A 19,852-nucleotide genomic window follows, 5' to 3' on the forward strand; every position below is an offset into this window, starting at 1 on the left:
CAGCGGTCATCTCAAATCCGACACGCCAACTTCAAAGGCAATGATATGTATAGTAAGTTATATCTAGTACTCTCCAGAAATAGCAACCTCCCCATAGCCTGGAGTTAATCCTGTACAAGGGGCTGGTGTAATCAGTGTATTTATACGAAGTCCAAGACAGCTTTAGGTGTTCTAAACAAAGAAAGTCTGCGCGATACTCAATGTCCAGTGGTTTATGTGGAACTTCACCACATACCTAGAGTCAGGCCTTTCATTTATGTAGAGCTTCAAAAATATATTGAGTTTCAACCGACTGATCAAAGTCCCACACATTCATCATTCCCGGTAGGTAGTCAAAATACGACAATCCCAGTCGTAATACAGGGGTTCTGTCATCTGATTAAATCTCTTTTAACCTGAATATCAAGAAACATCAGCCAAATGCAATTTAACTTTAGCAAAAGAATGTCATAATTTATAATTGCTTCAATATTCATCAGAAGGATTTGCACTATATATATATGTATATATAAATATAAAATATTTTTGTCTTTTTGAATATATGTTCGTTGAAGAACAGATATTGAGAAATTTTCAGAAAATTTTTGAGTTTTCAGAGCACCAAAATCGCATAGCCCCTTAAACAAATTTAAAATTATACTTTCATTATTCCAGCGGTATAAATATTTAATTTCGAATATAATATTATTTAATTTTGAGTACACAATTATCAAATATTGGACGTGAATTATTCATTATATGAATAAAATCATAACATCAACGTGGATATCAAAAAATACGACCGAACATACCATTAACCTGAGTCAGTTCGATAGGATAGCATAATAATATCGATTATTTTAAAATAAATACGAAACGAAGTCACATATTTAACCGTCATAATTTCAGATTAATAACATGAAAATGGGCCGTACCGATAAAGGAGATTTAAATATGTTTTAAATTTCAAAAATATACCGATTTTGGTCGGAATAAATTTGAACATCCTTTGCAATGCGAATATCGAATTTTATATTAGAACGAAAATGTGCTCCAAAGTTTACGAGCAGTTCTGGAGTGGGATAAAGTTGGCGAAGAAATATGGTCGTCGTAAAAGAAAAAAAAATGTTTTAATGATAAAAACTTAGCGGCTGTATATACATTTATATATATATATATATATATATATATATATATATATATATATATATATATATTACATTATTATAATTAATATACAGTGATTGCAAAGTTCAGTTATAAAGTGTTGGAGGACTTACTTGATGAATATTCGTGTTAAATATATATTAATCATTTTAGCTACATTTGGCCTCCCTTTTTGAATATAAGGGGGGCACCTGGAGACGTAATATACGGCACGGATAAGGCTTATATCGAGGACGAATTTTTAGCACTGATCGTTTTGTGTTATATGCACTATAAATAAATACTTTCCTATAAAATGAAAAACGCCCAAGTCTAGTAACCTCGAATAGCGAGTGTAAGCAGGAGCCGAGCAGGCTAGGAATTTAGCTTGCCCTTTATTCATATATTATCTGTTTTAATATACAAACATGTATTACTTCATTTATTATTTCATACTTATGTTTAGAGCTTAAAGAAAGAGGAAGTATTTGTTGATTATTGAAAGTTAATGGATATTAAATTTAATTATATGTAATTTAAAAAATGTTACTGAGCATGCGTATATTTTAATGTGTTTTATTATACATATTTTGTAAATTAAATATTTAAAATATTGGAAAACCCAATTTTACAATTTCCTTTAAATAACAATGTATACAATACCCGTTTTGTTCACTGGATAACAAAATTCGACATTTTTAAATTAAAAAAATTACCCTCGGGAATAACGAGAATGAAATTTCTTGTCAATAAAGCACATACTTATTTTCAATTATAGGAAAATTTGGACGAGGATACATCCCAAAATTGGCAAAGCTACGAATTGGTATCTCACGATGAACAGCACACAATTAGCAAACATCGAAAAAATACTGGTAATATCGAAAAAGAGAAAGGCTAAATGTAAATGGGAGAAATAAAATATCATATATCAAGAGAGTTAATGAAGAATGGATATTATAAGAAGTACTGAAATAACAGAGGACCTGAACATCGAATTTTTAAAAGAACACATATAAAGGAGAAACAGCCAACTGGCGAGACCACTTACAGCAAATACAAGGAATAGGACAGTTTAAGAGAGTCTGGGAAGGGAGGATGGAAAGGAGAAGGACCAAATGACGGCTCAACCTATTTTAGAAATAAGTTATCAGCGAAGAAGTACGAAAAAAAGGATTCCGGCCGAACCATTTCAACATCGAGGTTTCATTGCTTGTCAAACAAAAAAGAGGAGTTTTCTGAATGACCGGCGATGAAAAGTTTGCCTACCATAACAATTCTAACAACTAAAATCGAATTAAACTGTTACAGCAGATGACTACCGATATCTCTTCAGTAAAATATATGACGTATTTTTCCAAAAAATTCGCAATAGCGAGTGTAATAGTGATTTGCACGAAAATGCTCGGCCCCACGTTGCAAGAGTTGTGAAGGATACGCTTTTACACTTCGACTAATGGTTTTGAAATGCTGAAGAAGTGCGAAAATTGACGAATTATTGGGTTACTGAAAAACCAATATCGTTCTAAGGATAAGGTATTACTATATTGAATTTTGATAAATATACATTGCACCAATTTTGGTGATGAAATAGACTAAACGCGTCCTGTCTTATTTCTATATATTCTATTTCAATATATATCCATCTTTATTGAAAATCTAAGTATAGAACTTTACTTGTTACGAAAAATTAAAAACATTTTTTATATTTATGTTGTTAAAATTGACATAAGTATTTAATGCCTGTTTAAGGCTGAAGCATGTTCAAGAATGTTTTAAGGTGACACACAATTATGCTCAAAAAACCTGACAAACCTGCAGAACAAGTCGAATCTTACCGGCCTATTTTGTTACTACCTGCAATATCAAAGCCATTTGAGAAACTAATATTTAAACGTATTAAAAATTTTGTAATAATACCAGATTTCTAGTTTGGTTTTCGAAATCACCATTCAACGATAAATCAAGTGCACAGAGTAACTGCGGCTATTGAAAAAGCTGGAGTTCCACAAGGTAACCTCTTAGGACCTCAACTATATCTAGTCTACACTGCTGACATTCCAACAACAAAAGAAACACAACCAAGTTCTAAGTAGAACCTTTGCTGACGACACAATTATTATGGCAAAAAATATATCTCTGCATAGGGCAATAGAAAAAGTACAAGTGGCAGTCAACAAAATCTAGAAATGGACGAAAGATTGGAAAATTTTACTTAATAGCTCCAAATCTGTCCATATTAATTTTGAATTGCGGCTAAATAATAAAAACTTAATTATGTCACTCAATGGATGCCCGATTCCTCAAGCAGAATCAGCTAAATATCTTTGAATCCATCTTGACTGTAGATTAAATTTAAAAAATCAGGTTAGACAAAAAGCAAAACACATTAGAACCAAAATAAAACAACTATACTGGTTAGTCGGAAGGTACTCTCAACTTGATCTAAAATCAAATAGGTTGATCTATAAGACAAGCCAATCTGGACGTTTGAGGTGGAAATATGGGGTTGCGCTAAAAATTCAAATCGTCTACAATCAACTAGTCATACAACGCTGCAAAACAAAGTTCTTCGATTGATTACCAATGCCTATCGGTGCTTATGCACGATGACCTGGAAATCAAATGGATTTGCGAAGTCATCCAAGATTTCGCCTTGAAACACGAAAGAAGATTACTAAATCATACTAACCTGGAAGCAAAACAACTGCTGGGCAGCGCGCAGGATGTCAGGAGATTGAAGCGAACCAAACCATACGAATTTTTATAAAGTGTATACATTTAGTGTACACTGTAGCTATAAGTTATTATAATTTTATTAAGCGTATCTAATAAAGATATTATAAAAAAATATTGTTAAAAAAATATCACTTTTGTCATGGGAGAAGGTTAAAGTTCTAATGGAAGTTAAAGTTCAGAGAGGAATCATCATAGATCTGCGGTCTAGACAATGCGTAACACAAACCCATTTTCACGTATAATTTTGTGTCGAAATTTAAATAGAAAGCGATTTCCACTAGACAGACACACTCACCCGAAACCTGTATATATACATATACACGTAAAAGGTTATTAAATCTAATCCGTGCATAAAATATTCAAGAGATTTTAATTAAAGTATAACAATCTTTATTAGGTTAGCTAATTCTCGGGCAATACGTTCCAAATTCAACTTAATTCCTAAGATAATATTAGTTCCTCGATAGCGAGTTAACGATGTTTTCGTGCCGGAGACGTTCCTCAATATCTAACGAATCCGCCATCGAAATGTCGACGGCGTCGCCATCTTAACCGGAACCAAATCTGCATAATTTTAATTTAGGACGTCAAGTGTGGGTCGTCGGTCGACATTTCTCGGACAGATAGGCTTGAGCGTCTTGGAGGCAATTACTTTTAAATGAACCCGTGAATGTTCCGCCATATTTATAAGAGGTTTTTCATGTAAATTTTCTCAGTTTGTTTTAATTTATATCTCGATTAGGATTTACATTTTTTTCCTTCTGTGTTCTGCTCCATAGCATTCTGTTTCAGAACCATAAACCTCTGTGTTGTGTCCATCTTCCAAACGGTTTGTTTATTTTTTTTAACGAAATAGCATAGTCGTGTGGGCGCATCTCTCATCCCTGTACATAAATATATTTCTGAGACTGGGGATGTCGCATCTCTTGAACCCTACGTGCTGTTGTACTTCTACTCCACTTAGCGCCAATGCGAGCTCGTTAGTATATTGCATAAGTCTCCTCATATAACAGGTCAATTGAAAAGTCCCCGACTTGACACATAGATGGCGCTACTAGAATTTAATCCATATGCTTCTTAGTTAGCCGAAACCCTCAAAAGATGCGTGTATATATTTGACAACTGTCGGAGCAATAGTTTGTGAATTAATGCTATAATTAGCAGCTTTTGTTATTGTGAAAAAATTGATAAAAGGGAATTTCGCGTGTTGATAAAATATTGTTTCTTGAACGGAAAAAGTACAGTTCAAGCAATAACTTGGGTTGATGCCGAGTTTCCGAACACTGCCTCAGGACAATCAACCATCAAGGATTGGTATGCTAAGTTTAGACGTGGTGAAATGATCACCGAAGACGGTGAACGCCGTGAAAGACACTTCTAGCTGGGAACTTCTCACGCGGATGGAATACATGTGTTACGGATTCTTAAAAATGCTCGAATATTCCATCCTCCTCGAAGTTTATGGTTATAGCCATCATAAGGGGTTTTGTACCAGGTCTTCCTCTTACATGCTTAACAACGAACCGATGAGACATCATTTTTCCTAGTCACGTGTTTTTTTTCTGCTCGATATCTTTTTATCTTGGTCTGGCTTCACCAGATATTCGATATATCGTAATATTTTGTACTTTTTCGAAGTCATAATCCTTTTCCCATGTCCTAAATATCACAAAAACAGTTAAACGGTCTAATAAATTACATTTTCTAAACTATACAAAAAAAAAACATTATAATTTTCCTAAACTTAATATTAAACAAATTTCTTAAACACAGATAAAAATAAAAATATTTGTTCTAGAGTCTTCCCAATATTTCAATATTGCTGTTGCTTGCTTTACTCAAAGACGAATCTGTATACCATCATTTTGCTTTAATTGCTCAAATAGGAGTGGCGATCTGTTAACCAATTCACACTATCGAGTTTGATGTCGGCTTGTTTACACTTAGTTCAGAAATAAAGGCCAAATTATTTAGCATGTTCCTCAAGCGGAACGATCTGCTTATACCATTTTAGGACGGACAGCTTTCTCTTGTCGGAGTGTGAGTGACATGAGTGGATTTGGGTTTATCTGCGTTTATTCTCCATTGCTTGAACAGTTTGAACCGAACGAAGCAGTTTTTGAGTCAGAATGTACCGGATGACAGTGCCATCAGCATAGGTCGCAATCATTGTGTCCTCACTAGTTGAAAGGTCTTGCTTTAATTTGTATAGATTTTTTTTGATTAGTTTACCAATTACTGATAAATTAAAAGAGACTTATAACGTGTATACGAGGTACTATCTCGTGATAGTTTGCCTGGTTTGGACACCATTGTCCAAGGAAATGTTCGAGCTTACAGCAGACATTGACTATTTTAACCAGGCTTATGATTCCCTTGCGTAGTAGATGTTTCAAGAGACTTGCGCGACAAGAACGTAGACTGGTGTTTAACCTTCCTTGAGTGTTTTTATTTCTCCCAGAACCTCTTTAGGATTCAGCCTCTATAACGGTAGGTATATTTGCAGGGGTTATTTAAGATATTCCACTATTTCGGTTGTGTGTTCGCGGTTAGAATCCGAGAATGACTGAAGTACATTACTTAGATAGGCAGCAAAAGTTCTGGCTCTATTTGAGTTTGATCTCCTCCAAATTCTTATGTTGTTCCTAATAGGAGTTATTTGAGCTATAGGCCTTTTCATGGATTTAGTCGCTTCTCACTGTGTAATATTCCTGTCAATTGTGAAGAGAATTGTTGACAGGTAGTTCTACATAAAATATGAAATAATACTACTAATTGCATCGACTGGGAAGCAATACATCATCTGGACAAAGCTCAGAAAATCAGAAGATTGAATAAAATCAGCCCACACTAATTTATGTAGCTGTTAGTATATAGGATATCAGATTTCTGACTTTTTGACTGTAATATACCTTCGTGGCATACTGTAAATGCTCGGACTACTTCTAACGATATGGGTATGAATATGGGACCAATATCCAGTTGTCGAGTGTTATATCTAGATGTAAATTGTTGACCTAGGAAGAGTTGCTTTTATTCAATAATTGGTTTGACGCATTTTAAGAAGAAGTTGTTGACGAATTTTGATATGTTTTATAGAAGTAATATTGGTCGGTATTATTTTAACATTTGGGGTTTGGAGATCATAACAATTTCCGCGATCTTTCATTACGAAGGCGCATATTGAAATGGCAGTGTAGTTGAAATAAGTTATATTTTAACAAATATCATTTTGCGTTTTTAAGAAAATATATTTCGTCGCAACTACATCTTGTATATTTATCGTTAAATTTCTATCCCTTCTTTGTTCTTTGTAATATCTAAAATTGAAGTCGCATATTTCTAGTAGAACTTATTCAATTAAGCTATATTATAGCATCCTGGAAGAGTAAGCGAACACTCTGGATATAACGGTAACTTTATTGCCACTTTGGAAATGGAAAATTCGAAGGTCATATTCCTCATATTTTCCGTTTTTCAATTCGTTGAAGGAGGAATGCAGCGCAAACTTATAGAAAATTATGCCGTGTCTATGATGTTCTGGATATTTTGTAAAATTGTTAGGGGTATATAAATCAGTTTTGATTAATTTACATAAGACTGGATATTAAAAAACTTTCGATGGTTGTGACGAACAGTGAAAAATTTGATATCTCGAATTTTCATTCGTGAATTTATTACTCTTAATAATTAATAAAATTTAAGCAGCCGAAGCCAAATTTTATGAATAATAAAAGCGTATTCCTTCATTATGACAACTCCATGCACTCCTTTAGTGACCAGGTAGAAACTGAGGGAGATATAACTATACCGATCTCTGCAAAACCCTCTTGATAGCGCAAACCTGGATTCAAATGAAGCTTGCAAAAGCCTCTTGGCTTAATTTTTTGAACATAAATCTTAGAAATTCTATAGTGGTAAGAATATCTTTGTACAAGAGGCAAAAGTCCGTAGAGTAAAACTGTATATTGGTACGTTTTTTAAATTTAACAGATCAATTGAAAAGTCCTCGGCTTATCATAGAAAAACACATTTTTTGGCAAAATTATTTTTTTTACTGAACATAATTCGCTTCAAGGGTAATACAGTGATTATAGTAACCCTCCAACATTTCGACACCATTTTTGTAGTACGATTTGTCCTTTACTTCAAAATAGGCCTCAGTTTCGGCGATCACCTCTTCATTCGGCGAAAATTTCTTCCCAGCGAGCATTATTTTGAGATCTGAGAACAGGAAGTGGTCGCTGGGGGCCAGATCTGGAGAATACGGTGGATGAGGAAGCAATTCTAAGACCAATTAATGGGTTTTTGACACGGTGCTTTGTGTTGGTGAAGCAGCACTTTCTTTTTCTTCAAATTGTTGATGGTCCTCCCTTTTCAAGGTAGTCAATGATAAATGTTCCATGTGCATCCCAAAATACAGATGCCATAACCTTGCCAGTCTACTGCTGCGTTTTCCTACGCTTTGGAGAGGGTTCATCGTGTGCAGTCCACTCGGATGACCACCAATCGACAGTCCACTCGGATGACTGTCGATTGGACTTCAGAGTGAAATGATGGAGCCATGTTTCATGCATTCTCACATATCGACGCAAAAACTCTGGTTTATTACGCTCGATTATCTTCAAACACTGCTCTGAATCATCAACTTATCGTTGTTTTTGGTCAAAAGTGAGTACATGTACACGTTCAGTTGATACCTTTGGAGTGTCTGCTATTTCAGTCAATTTCAATTTACGCTCATTCAAAATGATTTTGTGGATTTTGTTATTGTTTTCGTCCGTAACAACCTTTTTTGGGCGTCCACGGCCTTCACCGTGTTCGGTGCTCATTTCACCACTTCTAAACTTAGGATACCAATCCTTGATGGTTGATTTTCCTGGGGCAGTATCCGTTTTGCTTCAAATTTATTTTTTCCCTTCAAAAAGCAATATTTTATTAAAACGCGAAATTCCTTTTTATCCATTTTTTCACAATAACAAAAGTTGCTTCGCTCAATATGCGATAATTCACAAACTAATCATCCGACAGATGTCAAAGTTATACACGCATATTTTAACTAAAAAACATATGGATTTAATTCTAGTAGCGCCATCTATGTGTCAGGCCGGGAAAATGCGTCAGATTTTTTAGTTCGAATTGTTTATCAACTTTGATATAATTTTTGTAGAGTATAACTCAAAATATTCATTCTATCACTCATTTTGAAGCTGATTTCACTTTTGTAATTTGAATAATGTTATTTACGTATGACAATATATCAATAAGCAAGTCGTATAGATGTTACCGGTTGAATAACCACCATTATATTTGTGATTTTGGCACTTCAACAGAAATCAAATCAAATCTGCATAAATTAAATTAGTAATGTCAGGTATAGTGTCGATGAACCTAGGCTATCCAGTATTGCCAGTTACCTGTAAATTAACCAATAACTGCTACGCTAACTTTCATAAAGCCTCTTGGCATAATATTCTGGCGCTTTTGGCATACATAAATATTCATCCCGTCTCAAAATTGCTTCCTCCAAAAGAAATTCGAATAAATTTTTCATAATATTTATGATGTGCTACAGCATTGAATTTAACGGTATAATAAAAAATAATATATATATATATATATATATATATATATATATATATATATAAAAGTAAAAGAAATATTACTAGGTAGGTAATATAACTTTTTGTTGTAAAATTTTAGCAACTTATTATTTGTAGAAGAAATGATTACAGAATTCTGTAATTAGGTAATTACATTATATTGAGATAGTTGTGGTGAAATTAAAATAGAAACAACTGAAGAGGCTTTATTATTACTAATAGAACTTCTGTGTATTGATTTTTAATTACATTGAAGATTCTTGTTATTTCATATTATTGAGTCGCTGGATATTTGGCAATACTGTTATAGGTTACAGGTTTCGAAATTGTTCTAGACATTATTTCTTTTTATGCAGAAAGGTGGCGATTTTGTGTTTTTATGAGAAACATCTGTTTCTATTTTAATTAAATTAATTTAGTTAAGTGTAAGTGCATTTAAAATACTTTTTAATTGCTTGTTGATTCTTCGTTGTCAAATTTTCTTTGTGGTCGTCAAGTAATATACTGCCTTTATCAAACCGAATCGATGATCAACAAATGATGAATAAATTAACATAGTTTTAATTAAACTCCCGTATTTCTAATTATTTAACCTCGTGTTTTTTATTTCTGTTTCTAAAAAATTAAACATTTTTTGAATTAATTACATTTTATATTAGATATGATCAGTACAATCATAATTTTAAAATTAATTTAATGCTACTATTCTGTTGTACTTAATTAATACTCAAGTAAGGCTAGTATGAGATTTATATATCAGTATAACTTTCCTAAATTAAATTAAAATTAATCTACTAATATTACAATTACAATTAATCTACTACTACTATTTAAGCTAATGTTAAGAATACACTAAACAAGTCCGTGTGGTTTGGTTCGAATCAATCATCTGATTTCCTGTGTGTTGTCCAGTAGCTGTATTGCTTCCACGTTTTTGTGATTTAAATACGATTAACACAGGTAACATTTTTCACCATTTTGATTGCCTACAACTTTACTCAAAGAAAAGATAAGTAAGTTTGGTTTTCATAAAAAGTTTATTTGGTCTTTACGTTTTTTACATCCTGCAACATCTGTCATTCAACAATTAAATTGTTGCACGAGCTGTGTGTACTGTAGCTAATTTTCGCTGAAACCACATGTCCTCTAGTCTTTGGTCTTCCATTTCAGGCACAAAAAATTTCGAATCATGTCTTGGTATCGTTCGACAGTAACAATAACTGTAACACCTTGGTCATTTTCAAAAAAATAGGGAAAAATGATGTTTCAAGCATGAATACCACACCATAGAGTTGTTTTTAATAGATGCAATGATTTTTCATGAATTAATTCAGGATTCTCAAAAACTGTTTCTGTGTTTCTCAAAACTGATCGTTCTGTTTATTGACGTGGCCACTGAGAAGAAAATGTACTGCGTGCGGAAATGTGTAACTGTGTGTTCTGGGGTCTCTGCAACATTATCGCGCACCGGAGCCATATTTTCAGCGTTACGGAACGTCCGTTGTTTTCCAGAAGGAGGCCCGTCTGCTGTCGTACCGTACTGTCGAAAATTCGCATGTAAACTATCAATTGTGTGATTTTGTGAGCCACTGAATGATTACGATACTTTTGACGTAATTTCCGTTGAGTGGCAATAATGGAAAAATTATTTTCAATAAATATTGTCACTATTTCTGCTCGTTCCTGTGGAGTATACTTAACTATAATAAAATTTGGACGCCTACACAACACAATATTTAAAGCGAAACTGAGCTAAACGTCACATAACCAAGATGGTGCGCAATCAAAATGGCAGCCAGACTTTTCCCCCTCCTGTTACATATATATAGTATATAGTTATGTTATATATATGTCTACTCCGTTTTTTTGCCATTGAATTATTAATTCTTTTTCATTTGCTAATTGAGGGTTTCTTATTTTTAACTGGTAGAATCAAAGATCCTTATATAACTAATGTGACTGACGTCATACATCAGCGAGAGCATTATATCCAGGATGATGACTAAAAATAACGCAACCGAATAGCAGAAGAAACAAACTAGCTTACGTTAATCCCAGTCTAATATCCAGGAACTATTAATCAATATCTTAGCACTTACTTCGCGAGATGAACGATTAATTACAACCATTACTCCGTCGAGTAATTAATTCACGGTACGCGGCTGGGGTGGGATGAATGTGTCATTAACCATACGCATTTATTTAAAACATATATGCGAATCGTCATTAAATCTAAGCCCCGTATAAAATATTCGAGGCATATCTTAATAAAATAAAACATAATCTTATAGCGTTATGAGGGTCGCTAATACTCGAACACGATGTACCAGAATTCCATCTAATTCCTAAGATAATATTATTTCTCGAGCTTCTAGGGCGATATGACGCGGAGCAGACGACTCACCCCGATATCCAGCAAATTCTCTTTCCCAGTCGCAATGTCTACGGCGTCGGCGTTCCGCCTAAAATGGAATCTACATAATTTTAATACGTAACGTATAGTTCGGGGACTTCGACATGAATTAGTGATAGCGATAGGCTGATGGTTAATGACAATTATCCGAAAATTATCAATATGTCCCTCTGATGGTTCGCAGATAAGCTATTAAAGTTTCAAGATTGTTTGCCGATATGAATGAATGGGTAACAGTTAATGACAAAAATAATAAAACGATCTTTATGTAGACTTATTTAGTCCTAACTAACATACATATTTATAATTTTTCCAATAAAACATCTAATGCACCATCATATATGATAATATTTTGCCAAATACAGTTTAAACCCGGATAGGATCTTGTTATTTTACTAGTCTTCTATTAAGACTTAACTAAAGCATTTTTGTTAGGAATAGACAGAATATTGTTTGATTACTCGGAACATGTGATAAAAAGTTGTATATTTCAGTTAAAATAAAACAAAAATCAAATTTGATGCTGTTGACATTTTGACCTGCTGGCTGGATATTGAAAAAAAGCAGTGCTTCGAAGTAGTGCTGGAAAGTTCATGTGAAGAAGAATAAACCAAAAATAAGAATGAAAGTATTTATTTCTCAGAAACTGTTGTATAAGCAAATACAGATATGGTGTGAAACTATAAGCGTTTGATCTACTGCAGACAGGAAGATAAATAATTGAAGCTTTTTGAACACAATAAGGTATTTTACACATATTTTCACAGATTATGATTAATTATTAAACAATTATTAAGCATTTTTATAAACAACTAGTATGCTTATAGCAAATTTTTTCTCTACTGAAAAAATAGTATTATAATTTCAATTTCTGATCTGATATGGAGCAGCGTCCTTAAATAGTCCTTAAATAACTTTCTTTATTTTATTAGCTAGCTTTTGACCTCATCACCATGGTAGTATTTGTGTGGGGAGGAATTTACATAGAATATGAAATATAAGCACATATAAACACAAAAAATGGGACAAGGTAGTTGTTACTGATGACCTACTCTTTAAATAATTTGATATCTAAGTTGTATTCCAGATTATTAAGCACACAGATTATTTATACTTCAAATGTTATTATTGGTTATATAAGCATTATAGACAAGATTAATAATTAATTTATCAACTAATTTCGACTATCTGTAAATACAATATGTCAAAATTAATAAAAGCATTTAAAATGTTATTCTACAAAATCGTAATTTATCATTTTTCATTGCAATAATTTGATCATTTTAGTAATCAGTAGAAAAATATATTGATTTCTTATAAACAAACCATTATATGTTCCCATTTAATTACGGCTTGATGATTTATTGTCATATTGCTGTAAGTAATTTTGTTATTTTCATTTTATCTACGTTATATTATCGTATCAATATATTAAACGTAAATTATTCATAACAAACATAGTAAGGCAAACCATACCTTTGTGGTCTTTTGGGAAATATTATAGCAACCTTTCGCCAGGTTTATAAATGTTTCTAATTCTTGAGAGCGTTGCCTGAATTCCTGCCATAATATTATTTACCTGATAAAGAATTTTAGTTCAGGAATGAACAGAGACGTTCCTCGATATATCGCAAATTCCATAGTTTGACATCGTAGATTCTAGCGAGATTTTAGAAATAGATCATATATTGTCATCTGAACAGTTTGTTGTGGTTTACGAATTTGAAAGGAAACATTTTTGCGTCATGCCTTAAAGTTTTCGTTCCATTGTAAGATTGGATACTCTCAACATAAGCTTCAAATATTAACGATTTTGTATCAATATATATGTTTATCATTTGTATTGTTTTCAAGTATTATTTTAAGGAGGTTTATTGATGACAGTAATTTGTGGTGTGTCGATTGACTGTAGAAGTATTTGGCAGGAGTGTCTCTGGTAAGAAAAGTTGTTGTAAATGTGAAAGAATGCATGGTATACATATTATAATTAATTAAAAATTACAAATATTTTATAATTTTTCCTTCATATAGCTTTTAAAGTTTAGATTTCAAATTTCAGACTTGATGGATGCACTCCATATAAGTTTAGAATACGGCACAGTTTTCACACATACTTTAACTTAATTCAAATAATCTTAATTTAAAGGGATTGGTCTCTTAAAGCACCAGATAAGGTCAGTGAACAGTTGTTAAGTAGTTGTAGTACGTCGATTATTAGATGGTCAACCAATATCACCTTTTTTTCAGAAGTTCTTTTAATTCTTTGTCGATTGTTGATACCCTTAATGTGGTTGTCTTTATTTTTAATGTACCATAGAGCGTTAACAATGCTGAGAAGAACTTTGATTTGGTCAAGTTTCGACCTTATTGTTCCATAGTTGGATACTGAGGGTTCATACTTCCATCCAAATTTGTTTATATAATAGTAATTTGTTGTAGAATGATAATTTGGATTGTAGTTCACGCACCTACCAAATTTTTTTGAACCAATATAATACAAATATATACTCTGTTTTATTAACATTCTCTTTCTTTTTGAGATATAGATAAGAGCCGACCGTGTCATCAAATAAATTATAGATATTATAAAGTGTGTCGATTGACTATATGCACATAGCTGTAAAGGATAAATTACTTCGCTCAGTTGATAGCTGGTTTTGCCACCTAATAAGTATTGAAATTATGTTCATCGAGACGCTCTTTTGATGATTTTATATATATGAAATATCTATGAATATTTTATGGATGTACATTTATTTATTGTCTTTTAATAAAAGTAATAAAATCTAAAAAATGTATCACTATGAATCTGAATTCCTCTAAAGGGTATCTAGACCTGCATAATTTTTATCTGCATCGGTCAAAAAATAACATTAACAATGATTGAATTAATATTAAAATTGTGCAGATGAAAAATAGTTAAGGGTGAAAAATGAATTCATACATACAAATAACAGGGAAGTGCTGGTGGGTTTCATTAGTTTGATTCTTCTATTATATGACTTCAGTTTAGTAGATTAAAATGAGATGCTGAAAATCGAATACCCCTCAACTAGCCTAATTATATATTGTGAGTCTTTAAAAGTATAATCCTCCATAACAATTGATAAAATAGCTTGTTACAAAATAAATATTGATACATTATCCGCTACTGATATCATGGTAGTAAAGTAATTATAGATGCCATAATAATAAACTGAGACTTACCGCAATGTATTGCCAGCCGTTATTTACGCGAACGAGCAAAGCTTCCTCTTCCATAACGTAGGCCAGTGTTCCAACGGGACTCTCCTGCGACATACGTGTCATCGCATCACGGGTCCTGAATGTCACCGCTCCAGGGACGATGGCTTTTGAATAATCCGAAGTACTCAACGGTGGACTGGCCGTTGACCTTCCTGTAATCATATTCAGTTTCAGCTCTAATTAATGGATTTGACATAACAGCACGGGTATAATAGAACCCGGTATTGCTATTGTTTATCTTTAACAGACTATTTGACGATGTTTAGATCCTGTTATAGAGACAGAGGTAACGATAAGGGCAAAGATAAATGGATCTACAGATTATTTAGTACTTTGTAGCGGTTTGATCTCAATTTGCATACAAAAACTGATTCAGAAGGCACTTAAAAAGCCTCTTTGTCTTACAGAGTCTATGCAATATAACAGTAAACTTAAGTCATCAAGATAGATAATCAATTGGATAATGCAGTTTGTAAATTTGATTTAATATCTAAAATCGTTGATGCGATATTACTGAGGTTTTAGGTCAGGGAATAATTATTGAGGTTTTTATTCGAAATATGTTTATTGTGTTGCAGCTGCACTGAATATTAGTACAAAAATATTTAAAAAAACTAAGTACATATTGTTACTTTAAATACTTAAATATTATATATAATGTTAGATAACCGAGAAGAAAGCGCTATAGTTATATAGCTTTATGTTTGTTCTATTCGAGATAAAATTTATAAGTTGTATCAAAACAGCAAGTCGTTTTTTCAATATAAACATAATTTACTTTTTTTAGAAATATGATTGAGAAAATATATACAGTATGCATATTCCCTACAGCATTGCATATACCCTACTGCATATTCAATAAGATTGAATTGTTATGGGATGTGATAAAGAATTAATACAATAAACATGCAGATCGAGAAGTATATACAGGCTGAAACTTTTTGGATCTGTGGAAAGGGATATCTTTTGGATTTGGGGAAACAACTAACACTAAGCATTTTGCAGGTATAGCAAATGCGTTTGCAAAACGTACACTGGTAGTAACTAAGGAGAAATACAGTATTGTTACATTGACTTATTAAGGTAAAACATCAACGAAGGACACATAACTAAATATAAAAAGGCAAATAGCTTATACAAGTAAAATACATTACTTCGATAGGCGATTGTTAATTACCTAGATTAAGCCTCGATATCGTAAGAAAATGGAAAATAAAGTATAATGGGAAATATAACAACTCTAATCTACAAACTATTATTCCTATATAATTAATTGTAGTTTAATTTCTTCGATAATATATGCACTAGATGTACTATAATGTTTAATAAAATTATATTTTGTATCATTTTTGTTCCATTATTTTATTTATATTATAATGTTGATATATCAAAGCCAAAAAAAATTAAATTATATTATTTATTTTTATATTTAATTACATTTATAAAAAATTGAGATGACGTAAGTTTGTTACGTGTTTTATTGGAAAGACTATAAGTATATATATTAGTTACATATATTATTAATATCTTAATTATAAGAATATATTATTTACATTGTATCATAACGGACACACAGGTGACTATTATAAACGGGTCTGTAACCGAGGGAAAATTTGGGGAAGCCGTGGTTATCATTAACGTAGAAATTATGAACATTTTTTCTCTATCTACTATCAGATTTGCGTTTTGTTGGATATATAAATAATTGGGTGGATGCGCCTACATCTGACGTCCTCTAACGATGTATATATGATTGCATAGTCGATATTAAAGTAGTTTTCCGTAAATTATAATAAACGCTATAGCGCATGCTTGTACTAATGCCATCCAGACAGGATGAAGATCCCGCCATCTTGATTCATTCTGTGTTGGGGCTTTGACCGAGATGTTTGTCGAAATAAATAGAGAGTGACTCAGTTGAATACAGTGTTTTAATTGCCCAAACACCTTCACCAAATCGATTCTACACAATCGGTTCTAACAGTTTACTACTGACTTTTAGTCGGAACAAATTGCAAGAAATTTTGAAACAAGTTTTACAAAAATTCATATCTTGTTTTCAAGGCAAAATAACAAGTTCTGATTAAAATTGTTACAATGTAGATCCACTGGATACACAAAGTTACCCGAAGATAAAAAGTACAATAATGACAATATGGAGATTATATTTCTTTAAGGAAACAATCTAAAGGAACAAAATTAATTGAAGACTCTTGAACCAAAAAATAGGGATAATTGTATATTATACGCGTCAGTATATATTAAAAATATATACATAAATGTTGATTAAATCAATTACCGTTGATAAAGCTCTATAAATAAATAACTGTAACCATTTATGTATATCTGAAAATATTTATCAATATTTTTCGTATAAAATGTTTTCCAGGTACTTTCCTTTTCTACGCACTTAAGATTCCAGTTAAACGTAAAAACGGAAAATGTGTAAGTGTAAATTTATTTTGAGCTGGCTCACAATGTTTCTTTCTGGGGTTAATCGCAGCCAAATAGCTACGATCTTGCTTTATAAAATTAACATTTTAATTTTACAGAAATTAAATATTGTGAGGTTGGAAAAATGTTGTTCGTCTGCAGTAATTGACTCAAGCAATTGACTCTCATTTCCTAATGCCAAAAAAGCAAATATCGAGTTATATTGATTTAGTTCCAAATCTATGGATAACCTGTTTCATTGGTGCAGTGGTTAAGGCGACAGGACAGTCTTCCTACTGTTGCTATAGATAGATATGTATGTACTTTATGTTTGGGATTGTAATTGTAATTGCCTCTAGGCAACAGTGAAAAATCTGACATGGAATAAGCATCCTAGTCGCGCCGGTAATCAGGCTGGGTAAGACCGGATGTCTTCCGGATAGTCCCTAAATTGGTCACTGCTAAGTTGGTGGGATTAATGACGAGGACCGTGGTTCGAAGCTTACGTTAAACTGTAGTTAGATCCAGTTCAGAATAGTTCGTTGATATATATATATATATATATATATATATATATATATATATATATATATATATATATATATATATAAGATCATGGATGTGATATTTTTATACATTTTCTAGCACATTTTACTAACCAACAATGGTAAGATTTTTGCCATCACTATGCATTATCAATTTTATCGTATGGAATCTTCTGTGTGTGATTTTTAAAGTTTATTCAATTATAGGGTCTGCACGAGAGAAGCTAACAAACGTTAGCTGATCTAAATATAATATCTGAAGATTTCAGTTGGATCCCTACAAGTCCATTGAACTAAATATTAAATTTAACAAGATCGTCGTGAGCTAAAATAAGATTTTTCCATATTTTCTTCTAAGGCGCCGGCCTCAAACTCGATACGAACGAATATCGCTTATGAAAAAAAAAACCTGACGCAATTGAGTCGGGCTTAACCGGTGGAAGTTAAAGTCGTGTATTGATAAAGCAATATGAAGTTCTTTCGTCGCTTTTCCATTATTTACCCGACGGATAATGATTTTTAAGTTCTTAAAATACAAAAGAAAAACTATTAAAAAAACAGTATGCCGTTTGTCTTCATTTATCGTTGTGGTTTAGATTCGCTTTATTTAAAAAAAAAATCGGAAACTGTGGAGAGTTAGAGATTGATGAAATGGTCAATCGGTCGATAATAAGTTGTTGGACCGCATTTAACAATTCTACCAATCGTTTTTGAGTTTTTCGGCCTTTCCTGAACTTTGTTCTTCAAAACGTTCTTTGTCTTATACATCCAAATTACCGCCTCACATCTTTTTAAGGTTAAAGCATGCTCACCGTATTTTTCTCCTAGTAAACGATGACTTTCAGTGGTTTTTTCTTTTGATTAAATAATAAAAGGAATGCGTGCACGTTACTTTCGAAAATATAACATATATAGCTTTGAAGCTCGATGTCAGTAGAATAAAATGATACATGTGTCGAATCATAATATTGCATAGTTAAGCCTAGTAACATCTGTAAGAAAACGGGTAATGCTTTTCTGGTACACCTGGTGAGATTTATTCCTATTCAAGATTATGTTATCTTAAGATAATATTGGATATGATAAAAAACGTAGTACCGATGAAGCGAGTCCAATTTTTTTCACAAAATACTGACAAATAGAGTGGGGCGATTATCAGTTCTGACGTTTGTCAGTCAATCAGCGCGAAGACGCTTTTGTCGCGCGGTAAATTCCGAACGACGTTTTCCCGCCTCTCCGTTAGGGATGCTCCTCCATTTTTCAGAGACTTAATAGAAACATCGAACGTTGCGCGCTAGCGAAGCGCCATAAATTCCGAATACGATGCGCAATTTCGACCGATATCGCTTAGTCCCCGTGACGGTTTCCGTTTCGTCTCAATTTTTTTCGCTCCTGCACCGTAACGTTACACTTTTTCAGCTTAATATACCAGTCAAAGACCTTCAATGAAATGAAAATGATCAGAATTATAATAAGTTGTAAGATTAGAGTTTGGAATTAGTTGTTGTCAGCCTCGGTTACTGAATTGTAACATCAACCTCAGTAACGATAGATTATACTATTAAATTCATCCACCACAAATAAACTGTTATCTACCAGTGTTTACTCTGTATCACCTGAAGTAATTAATAATTTGAAATTATGTTTTTCATTGGATATGTACACTGATGCTTTTCTTTATTTCATAGTCATTAAAAAGTTCAGGAGTTTTAGTTCAACGAAGAAGCATTAGTCAACTTGAAGTCGCA

At 32.6% G+C, this 19,852-nt stretch overlaps 1 protein-coding gene across 8 annotated transcripts in view; it reads right to left on the bottom strand.

Moving 5' to 3' along the window:
- The window catches only part of Mp (collagen XV/XVIII-type protein multiplexin), a 754,107-nt gene that overhangs the window by 99,706 nt on the left and 634,549 nt on the right, over positions 1-19,852 (bottom strand). For all 8 annotated transcript variants that reach the window (XR_013006194.1, XM_076407452.1, XM_076407453.1 and 5 more), the window contains one exon: positions 15,088-15,278. Coding sequence is in view for 7 of the 8 variants with exons in the window: in XM_076407452.1 (XP_076263567.1) it covers positions 15,088-15,278 (191 nt within the window). In the remaining variant the exon portion in view is untranslated. The remainder of the gene's footprint in view (positions 1-15,087; positions 15,279-19,852) is intronic.

This window comes from Rhynchophorus ferrugineus, unplaced genomic scaffold, assembly GCF_030347505.1.
Source record: "Rhynchophorus ferrugineus isolate W39M unplaced genomic scaffold, kcgeb_rfMv2 rfM6, whole genome shotgun sequence".
Taxonomy (NCBI): domain Eukaryota; kingdom Metazoa; phylum Arthropoda; class Insecta; order Coleoptera; family Curculionidae; genus Rhynchophorus; species Rhynchophorus ferrugineus.